This window comes from Lampetra planeri, chromosome 23, assembly GCF_965212315.1.
Source record: "Lampetra planeri chromosome 23, kcLamPlan1.2.h2, whole genome shotgun sequence".
Taxonomy (NCBI): domain Eukaryota; kingdom Metazoa; phylum Chordata; class Hyperoartia; order Petromyzontiformes; family Petromyzontidae; genus Lampetra; species Lampetra planeri.
The window spans coordinates 8,772,469-8,783,108 of record NC_136129.1 but is presented as its reverse complement, the minus strand read 5'-3'; the positions used below and the strand labels follow the sequence as shown (position 1 = coordinate 8,783,108).

The window sequence follows — 10,640 nt, the reverse complement described above, 5'->3', positions numbered from 1 at the left end:
ACAAGAAGCACCCGTGACATCCTTTTCACTTTCGCGTATTGACGATCAACCAAGGTTCCTCATCATCATCCATTACCGTCACTGTCATCGTTAGCATTACCGTGATCATCGTCGTCGTGGGCAACTGCATATGCGCAGGTGTGCGGCGATAACACCGTTGCTGCACACTTGGTGGCCTAAATGTTTAAATGTTACACTCTTTAATAACACTGGTCAACAAAAAAAATAAATTCTGGCCTGGACTTTTGCAGCTGTTTTAGACTAATTTCAGGGTGCTGATTCCAAATCTGATCTCAGATTTGCTCTATCACATCTCATATTATGCTATCGGCATACCCCATTTTCATAGATTTTACCCGAAATTAACTCTGTCACTAATGATTGCAAGTTGTTGCGAGTCAGTGACTGCTTTAGTGTTTAAATATGGTGCTGTATTTTTAGGATAGTGTGTTCATAATCATTTTATGTAAATATCCACATTTATTCAATATTTTTCTTCTGCAGTTTTTATTGAAAATGCAATATTTGATCTCAAAAACCTGATGTGATAGACAAAAACTGATGCCATATTTGGAATCAGCACCCCAAAATTACCTTAAAACCGTTCGAGAATACCTTATGCCAGAAAAAGTGTGTTGACCAGTGTAATTGGCACTGTAAATCAACGAGTGTGCAGTTGACCAAAACGAATGCGCATCTCAAAATATGTACAGTTCTAATCGTAGACACCCACCCTCAGGCGGTGTGTCCTGCTGGGCTTGTCCGCCGATCTTTGATCATAAAGGGAAAAAAAAAAAACTTAAAAATCATGGTCATGCAATCCATAATTGCGCTCGAGTGGCACCACCGAAATGTTGGATATGGCGTCACGTTGACGGCACCAGATGCCACCATGATTATTTTCTCATGAGCAACACGTCCGACGTGGCGTGGCACAGCCCGGGACGCACGGCCTCGGTGCGTGTCTACAATACGAGAGCTGTTTTCCTGTTTTCTTGGGTTATGGCTTCCTTCAAGAAAAGAAAAAAAAACACACTCGCAGGCTTTCTTCGCCGCGTGACATCTGCGACCAGATTTATTCAACCACGTGGGTCGAGCGCAATCACGCGGGGCTGCCCGATTACCCGAAGCAAAAGCATGACCGCTGAGAAATGTCTTCAGTGTTTTTCTATTTGAGGACGATCGGTGGCGATCCGTACGTCGGTGGCCGCCCAATCCCAGCCCGGGCTATGCGGCGACCAGCCAGGCTCTCCGACACACGCACGCGGGACCGCACCCGGAGCGTTTTCGTCGCCCGCTCGAACTTTCCGTTTCGTTTGACGTCATTCTGCCGTTCGAACTGTGCACCGAACGCACGGTGGCATGTTTTGTTCCCACGGCAAAAAAATAATGTTGTTTTGTTGGAAGGCATGCTCGCCGGGTTTCCCCGACGGCTCGAGGTCGGAATTAACGCCATCGGTCCGGGGGTGGCCACTTCTTGAATTACGAACTCGCACTCAAATCTGGCCACGCCATCGGCACAAACTAGCGTCTTAACGCGACTCTTCCAACGTCTCCGAGGAGTTGGATGCCAGTGCTTCTCTCTCCGAGCACTGCGCTCCCTTCATAAGTTTCAAAATCGACCGAAAGTTGCACGCAACGTTGCGGCCGCTATCGTTTACACGTTAACATTTCGTCAGGACGGGGCCGGTGTATATTGCTCCATGCGACGCAAAATGCCCGACGCGCGCGGATGCCACGAGGCCAACTCGCCGGCTGCGTAACGCCGGGGTTAGTGCGTCAAATCCACGTGGTCTCGTCGTAAAAAGGTTTTCTTTATACATGATATGTACATAGGCATCGCACCCATTGTCCACTGGGGGTACCGGACGTGCCTGCATGAATACTGGCGGCTTAAGGAAGATGGACGAGGCACAGGGATGGAAGGAGAAACATCATCTCAAGAGGTAAAATAAAATGTGGTGGTGGGGGGGGGATTCGGGGGGGGGAGGGAGGGCGACGGTAGAAGCAAGAGGTGACCACAGGGTGAATGGTGCTGCCATTCACCTGGCAGTTATCTGCTATAGCGGCTGTCACTACCGCAAAGTTTGGGGGCGGTTTACGTGCAGAGTGGTTGCGTGCGGTGCGCTGTTTTATGCAGAGCAGGGCAGAAACTATTTCGTCCTGGACTGCATAACGCGGCACACGTGTGCGTACACGCACACTAACGCACGCGCACACTTACAGGTGACGCGACTACACACGACACGAATGTAAACGGGAGGTTGTGTGTGCGCCCAACGCATACAGATTTTCATTCCTGCTCAACACATTTCACAGTTAGCAGCGTAGCAACGCACACGGCATGGTCACCCCCCCCCGCCCCCCCCCCTGATAACTTAATCAAACTTTCGTTATTCGGGGGGGGGGGGGGGGGTCGCGGTTTCATTCGAAGAATCGATTATCTTTTCGTATCGTTTTTCATCGTCACGTTTGGATTGGTCCTTTCTTTTTCGCGCGTCTCGTTTGTACAGCTTTGTTTCGGCACTATCGGCCGAGATGAGAACATAAACTAACGGCATCATTTCCAAATTCAATGTAAATACATTTTTTTTTACTTACACGCGATAACATTTTACGTGCATCCTCAAAGAGTAACGATCCGTTCGAATCGTCGCTTTGATGCACTGTTACAACGCCTAACCTCACGTACGATGCCGCTTACCATTAATATTTACACGCAGCAACATGGGCAGCGGGTGTGAAAATGCGGACTGGAATTAAGTAGGTTCAAAGGCCAATCCAACTGGGATTTTTAGTGTCCTCCTCGAACTCCGGGTCTCCCCTTGCCAAAGAGACGCAATCCCCCGCCGGGTTTTCTAAGCTGGTGACCAAATCAGTTCCGATCGACGGCCGCTGTCGTCGCCGCCACCACCTCCCCTGCGTTCAAGTCGGAGCCGAGTTCAGAACAAGCCGAGCGTTCGTATCGCAACGGTCCAACCTCCTCTTACAACGAAGTTGCACGCAATGCTACGGCCGCTATCGTTTACACGTTAACATTTCTTCACGACGGGGCCAGTGTGTATTGCTCCATGCAATGCAAAATGCCCGGTTAAGTCGGAACAGAGTTCATGATAAGCCGAGCGTTCGTATCTGAACGGTCAAACCTCCTCCTATACAAAAATGGCCCGCAGAGCAAAAACCGAGTCGCCCACCCTATCCGCAAGGTGCAAATAATAACGCCCTATATTTTTTCCCGGGGAAAGCCTCGCGAATTCTCAAGACTTAATTTTTTATTTTCCCCTCCGAAGGGTCCACGAACGATCAGTTCGGTTCACGTTGGGAGGAAAAACTGTGAATACGAGGGGGAACTATGAATGAGGATCTCAAAAGTTAAATTCTCTTTAAATAGATTCAATAATCCATTGCTGTACCGCCACCTCCTGGCCACCCTACACAGCCACCAAGCCTACAAAACAGCTGCTATTCGCAAGGCAGCAGTCCTCCCAACACCAAGTGCTCATACGAAGCTAAACCCTGCTCCATCGCGCGAGACCCAGCGACGATATCGGCCGTGGGATTGCCGCCGCCGCCGCCGCCGCACGTCCATCGCCGTACGGCGGGAGAAAATGTCCTCGACTAACATTTTTTTGGATGCCGCTCCCACGGTGCCCTCTGCTGCCATTGGTGATGCATCTCGCGCGCTCCGTTCCGCGACCTGGACCCGTCCCTTGAGCCGTGCGCGCGCGTAATAATAGTTGTAGTAGTGGGGCGCGCTCGCTCAGCTCGTCCACTGGACGCGTTTTTTTTTTTTTGGGCACCGTCAAAAAAAGTGAACATGCACGAAAGCGTCACAGCGCAAAGAGCAAAATAAACAAAAAAGGGGAATGCTAAGACACACCGCAATGCACGTAACAAAATCAAAACCCCACTGAGATTCCCAAATTTCGAAAACGTTCACAAACGTCCGGCGGGGTGGTGGACACGGTGAGCGGGCGTCACCGAAACCGCTCACCGTGAAGGAGATGGGAAAATGTCTCTGGGTCGTAGCTTGCCGGGCTTGGTTGACCCAGCCGATACAAGCTATTGTAAGGGCCGGAAACCAAGCCCAGAGGAGGTTAGTAGAGGAGGGTCAGATTGGGGGGGGGGAGGGAGGACACAACAGACCCCTTCAAATGCAACAGCGGCAACGCTTGCTCAGATAATGAATAAGCGGCTGCCACAGACCATTGCGACGTGTCAAGCGGATCCCATTGGATGGGACAAAATCAGAAGTGAAGCCGAACGAGGCCGCAGGTGGCCCACCCCTCGTCGCCATTCGGATGCCAAATTACAAATCGCCGGGCATCGAAAAAAAAGTGACCACGGGTGCTAAAGAGTTCATTGAATTCCTTGGGTACGAATGTTGTTGCGAGGAGAAAGCCCTCTATAGCTTCGATGCATTTAGCTATGGCTCAAGTTCCCATAAAAGTTTAAAATAAATTCAGAAAACTATTTCATGAACAATTATATGAATCTTAAATTGGCATATTTAATAGGAAAACCTCAGCCGGGCTTAGATACTTTTCTAGGAAGCTTCTGATTGCGGTGTTTGGCCAATTCTAAAAACTGATAAAGACACAAACGCACTGGGTCGAAGACACAATCTCGTTAATTAAAAAGCACAAAAAAACCCCCAAAACAGCAGCAACAAACTGCGACCCACAAACTGCGACCCATCAGGCCCTGCCCAGCTCCACAAGCCCAGCCAAGGCCGGGGCTCGAAACAACAACAAAACATCACCAACGCTCGGCAGGGGATACCGCGAGGCTCATCGACAAGAGCTCCCAGTGCCCTCTTTACCAATGATCGTCCGATGAAAATTGGGTCACCAAGAACAGGTCAACCCTGCACCCCCCCCCCCCCCACTGCACATGTTAGCTCTTAAGCCTAGCCGCTATAGCCCAGACAGTCCCAAACTTTCTTTCGACAGTCTCACTGTTGGTACCCGATTCACCTGAGCAGGAGCGGCACGCGCAAGCGCCAATAAAGGTGCGAGCACTGCCACAGACGGAGGCAAACGCGATGCAATAGAGACGGCGCAGTTTTGGTGTCGCTCATTTCGACCACCAACATGGCAGAGTTCATGCCACCAACATGGCGGACTGATATGTCACATGTGCACAAACATGCACATTCCACCCCCCCCCTCCGGGAACCACTCAACCCCCCCCCCCCCACCTTCTTCCTGCAAACACCCCCCCCCCCAATCCACCTTCCCACTAACAAAATAAAAACGTGCAGCACCCTGAGCCAATGAACAGTCCTCGTAATGTTAAAATAAATGGGCACCCTGGACTCGACTTCCAACGGAGAGCCACTCCCCCTGTCCCCACCATCCCCCCCCCCATCCACTCCCCGCCCCACCCACCTCCTCCCCAACCGACCACGAGAGACGCGGTGGGGTGGCGAGCGCGGTTGCGATCTATGCAAGGTTTGCATATTTCACAACGGTCGACGCTCGGCCCCGAACTCACGGCGCGTCAAGGCGACGCGACGCTCGCGCCAAGTGGGAGTGGGGGGGGGGGGTGGTGGGGGGGGGCGTGACGTGGGGGGTGGGATCGTTGGCACCGGTATCACGGGACGAAGAAAAGAAAACCCACCGGGCGGGGCAAGCGTGCGGGTCAATCCGCACGCCAGCCCAACGCAACCACCAGGCTTAAAACCAGGTGGGGCCTCCATAACTTTCGCCGGAGGTTAAAACTAAGTGGATGACTACACGCCGGTTCACCCTGACGAGGGATCCATCAGTCGAGTGTATTCCTCCGCTGACAAGGATGTTCCTATCGGGCAGTTGATATGTAACAGCCCGCTCCACAAACCGTGGAGCTTCGGTGTAAAAAATGAATACTAACCCCCCCCCCCGCCTCCAAGAGCTGGGACTAAAAGGAATGCACCTGGGCTTGTAACATAGAGAGGTGAGACGGCATTGCGATGCTTGGGGCAGGGAGTAGAGAACTGGACTCAAGTTCACGTGCCCGACACACCCAGTACACACACGCACAAAGAGATACACACGCCTGGGAAACTGCACTATACAGTGTGTGACATGTTCTAGTGCATCGCACGCACACACACGCACACATGCACGCTCACACACAATTGTGTGTCGACTTACAGCACGCGCACACACACAATGACGAAAGTGCGGATTGTGCACAATACAGCATCCGCACGCGCAACATGGCCACGTTCTCACGTCACAAAGAACACGAGACACACACACACACGAAGAATGAAAATCCCCTGTATAGCCTTGTAGTCTGTCGGGGCAAGTGCTGTAAGTGAGCAACTATTAAGGCCGTCGCGGCGCACGTGGGCGTGGTGCAGCCAGCACCACGCCCGGCCGATTGTTGGCCCAGCTGATGTTTTCATAGTGCACGAGGTACTCATTTAAGGCCTAGTCGACCGAAGGGAGGTCCACGACAGGTTCCGACACCACTCGCTACTGATATTGTCCATGGCTGGGGATCGAACCTAGCTCGCTGGGATATTGGCGTAGTTCACCAACCACTGCATCACCGTTTTCCACACAAGGGCAAGGAGTAACACAAACGTGGTTTTGTGCTACGCATATGCAACGACATGCACGCGCGCGCACACACACACACGCTTACGCATGCACAAGAGGCTGCTGCCAACCGACACAGGCACACGCGCACAGACACACAGACACACCAGCCCCTGCCCTCAAGGACAATCGCCAAAAAGCACCAACGTTCGCCGTGATATCTCAGTAAGGAATCTTCCTGCCGAGGTATCTTCCACTGCCTGGAAGGCGTAATATGCACGACTGAGACCCAGGCTAGGCCCGCACGGTCACCCACTCCGTGCAACAGGCGTGATAGCTCAAAACATTAAAAACAATGGTTTGCAAGGGCGGTCGAGAACGTTAGAACAGCGACCGCGACCACGGGAGTTTGATGTCTCGTCGCACCCACGCCGGGGAAAAGCTGCCCCTGGTGGATGCCCATAGTCATCCTCAGGATGACGCCACACCCCCGACTACAAATCCAGGAGAACGAGAGAAAGAGAGCGAGGCATGAATGAAGGGAGAGAAAATAAACGTAATCTCTAGATGCCAGCGAAGACGCTGCCTCATTCCCTTGCATTATTTTCATGCCTTTTTATTTCATTTTGTTTTGTCATCGGTTTGGGCGCCCATTCGGTCGCAGTAACGGACGGGCGCCGGTCCAGCGAGCTCAAACCGAATTAAAACTCTTCGCGGCGAGATCAAAGAGCGGTGCACGCAATAAAAACACGGGGAGCTACTTGGTGGGAGACATAACGGGAGGGCGGGGGGGGGGGCAGTAGGGTGGAGTGGGTTGCGGGGGGTGCAACAGACCAAAAGGAGAAAATAATCCCCAACAATAATATCCGACAGGGCCCTGGCAGCTGCGGGACGAGTTGCGTTGGAGCTCAAGAGACGGATACCAAAAAACCACGGGGGATGAGGAGCGGATCGGGTCGATGGCAGGAGGCACCGCGGGAGCTTTGGCCTTAAGGCTCGAGGCCTACGGACGGACGGACGTGCGGCTGGAGGCAGGGCTACGGCAAGCGCTTTCGCCACTCTTGCCTTTAAACGTAGCGCTTCACCTTAAGTCTCAAGCCAGGTTTCAACAATTCAACATTCCAGTCGCGCAACTTAATCGTAACGCCTCGAAGTCCTCGCAATGAAGGAGAGCGAATGTAACGGCTGTTGCCAACGCGGCCGTGCGCGTGCCTGTGGACACCGTCGTAAAAGCAGCATGCCCGGCCACATCCGTTTACGCGCTCGATCCTCTAACCGAGAAAAAAAAGCGTAACTCGGCTCGATGGCAGGCCGCCCATCCCCTCTCTCTCCCAGCAATCCGGCAGCGGTGGGGGAGACACGTCGGAAATGTTTTGGCCAAGGGGATCACCGAACGCGGAGCGTGCATTGGGGGGGCATCGGCTTGAACACGTCCGAGCCGACGAGAGGCGTGCCCACGTGTGACGCGTGGCCCCGTCGGCCTCCATCGTTTAGAACAAAGCAAAAACTAAAACCCCGCCAGCAACAGAGAGAATAACAATGAAGGTGACGTAGAATCGGTCACTTGGAGCCCAATGCTACCGTGTAGGCGATCGGGGTTGTGCCATTACATCGCTCTCCAAGTGCCTTCGGCGTGCCGTTCGGACGTTCCGCGCCGCGTCCTGGGAGATTCAACTCGTGGAGCGAAACGTCGGACATCCTGCCTACAAAACACGCGGCACGACGGCAAAATGCATTGGAAGAGCGACCGAGACTGGGAACCCCCTTGCTCGTTGATGATCAACCCTCCAGCAATTATCATTCTAATACAGCGAACAGCATCAATCGGGCTCGACGTCGTTGAATTGGGCCAACCGTGAGCGGAGGTTAGGGGGCATAAATCGCCGTGATGGGGCGAGCGCAGTTGTTGAAACCCGAGGAGACGCTCGCGGATTCTCAACAGCAACTTCTAACACGCCAAACGCTGTCTAAGGGGCCTCCTCTCTAGAGCTCCCTCTAGCTGAGGGTTTTCTTGCTGGGAGTTTTACTTTATTTTGGCGACAGTAAAATTGTGTTCAGGACCTTTGCTCGAGATGCACCTTAAGAGCGATCGAAGCACTTCACGTCGAATTTTAGGGTCTGGTTCTATTTGTTCCTTTTTATTTTCGCGTAATTATCCCAACGGAAGGGCGAATCTACTCGCTGGCGCAAATAAGTCGTTACAGCTCAGCCATTAGCAGTGTCGCAGCCAAAACATTCATATTTGAAGGTACCTCGTAGAAAATGTAAACAAAAGTATAAGGAGAATTCATGACCAGTTTCCAACTCAACACGAAGTTTGCTAAACTTTTCGCAAAACTATTCGCGGCTATTAAAAAAGCCAGCTGAAAACCTGGCCAAACTTGGGGGCAACGATGATGCATTACGTTTGTCGTGATGCAATTTCCAAAAAACGCGGCAACCAAAGTGAGACCAGGGCTCTTGAGACCCAAGCCTCGCTATGTATTCTCTGCTAAAAAAAAACTTTTATTATTTAAAAAAATATAAAAAAAATATTTAAAAAATAAAGAGTCTGAAAAAAAGTCCACTTTAAGCCAAACTGTGATATTCGTGTTTCACCGGCCGCAACAAAATTTTGGTTTTGTGTACGAGATTTTTTTTTTTTTAAAGCACCGAAGGGACCCTTTGCTGAGTCGTAACCCCGCACAACACCGGCGGCTCCCGTCGTCCGGACACGGTGCAGGGGAACTGGGTGGCTGCACGTTGCAGGGTTGCCCGACACGAGTGCAAGCCGCCGTCGGAGAGAACGGATGCTGTGCAGTGGCAAGCCTGCAGCAGCATGACCGTCACGTGCGTAGTTTCTAGTACATCACCGCGGTGGCTGTTCTTTGGAGTGGCTTTAAAGTTTGTTTTATCCTCGGCGTGGGCTGCTTTGGGGGGGGCACATAATTGAGCTTTCGATAAGTACAAATAAAAAATAACTTAAAGTCAAAGTCGTGCGTTCCTGTCATAGGGCTCGAGTGACATCACGGCATCAGCGGGTATGGCCGTCGCAGCGACATCACGAGAGCGCCGTTAACGGGCGTGCTTGATCGTAAACTTTTTTATCTACTTTTTTGCACGGGCTAAGCTTCAACTTCGCACCGCGGCAGCCTGGGGTTAAGGGGCGTGCGTCTTGCTTTTTTTTTTAGTTGTGCCTTACTTAAAAAGGGTGTTTAAAGAGCAGGAGGGACTTCCTGCAGCGGCTCGCGCCTCGCGACGATTCCGTGACCTCGGTCACAGTGCAGCTGGTGGCGGTGGCGGCAGTGCCAAGGCACTGCTTTGCGTTATCGCCGCGGCGGTGTCGTCGGCGGCGCGGCCGTTGAACTGCCGTACCGTGGGCGCCGTCGGGTCGTCGTTAATCTCGCCGTTGGCGCCAAAGCGGCCAGACGGCAAACGTCGCTGGCGGGGCATCACAGCGGCGCGAGCGAGAAGCTCACCGCCAGGCGGACGCGGGAGCGGCCAGTGCGCCGGCGCGACGGGCTGTCGGGCGCCGCCTCGTCCTCCCCTCTCGCGTCATCGCGCCCTTCGCTCTCTTCCTGGACTCCGTCGGCATCTCCGCAGCTGCTGCTGCCGCCGTTGACACTGCCGGTCTCTCCCGGCCCTGCCGGCTCGCATCCCACTTCGACTCTCACGTCCGACGATGATGAGGATGATGAGGATGACTTTGATGACGACGACAACGCCGGCTCAGCTTGCTTGTCGAGAGGCCGGGCGAGGGAGGGGGGAGCCGTTCCTCCTCGCTGGGTTCGGGGGAGAGCTCGGAGGTGGCTCAAGCGCTTCCTCTGCAATCCAGAATGACGGATCTGATGGTAGCCACAATCACCACATCAATCGGCACCATCATTACAATATCACCATCTGAAACGCTAACAAAGCTAACATTGGTTGTGCGATAATGATGACTGGGTCATTTGGCAATTATGGATACCGAAATGCCTTGTGGGCTTTGAGTTTCCACCTGTTGATTGACATATATGGTGATTGCTTTTTGTGTTCAATCAGAGTTAACTGTTAAGCTTCAGTCCATGTGAGAAAAGATGAGGTGTGGCTCAGAGGACACGAAGCCAGTTCTTTCGAAGATCGTGAGTT

At 52.7% G+C, this 10,640-nt stretch overlaps 1 protein-coding gene across 6 annotated transcripts in view; it reads right to left on the bottom strand.

The window, feature by feature from the left end:
- Positions 1–5,545: 5,545 nt before the first annotated feature.
- Positions 5,546–10,640, bottom strand: part of MARF1 (meiosis regulator and mRNA stability factor 1) — a 31,622-nt gene continuing 26,527 nt past the window's right edge. For all 6 annotated transcript variants that reach the window (XM_078605146.1, XM_078605145.1, XM_078605143.1 and 3 more), the window contains exon 27: positions 5,546–10,354. In XM_078605146.1, the coding sequence (XP_078461272.1) occupies positions 10,321–10,354 (34 nt within the window). In that variant the 3' untranslated portion in view covers positions 5,546–10,320. The remainder of the gene's footprint in view (positions 10,355–10,640) is intronic.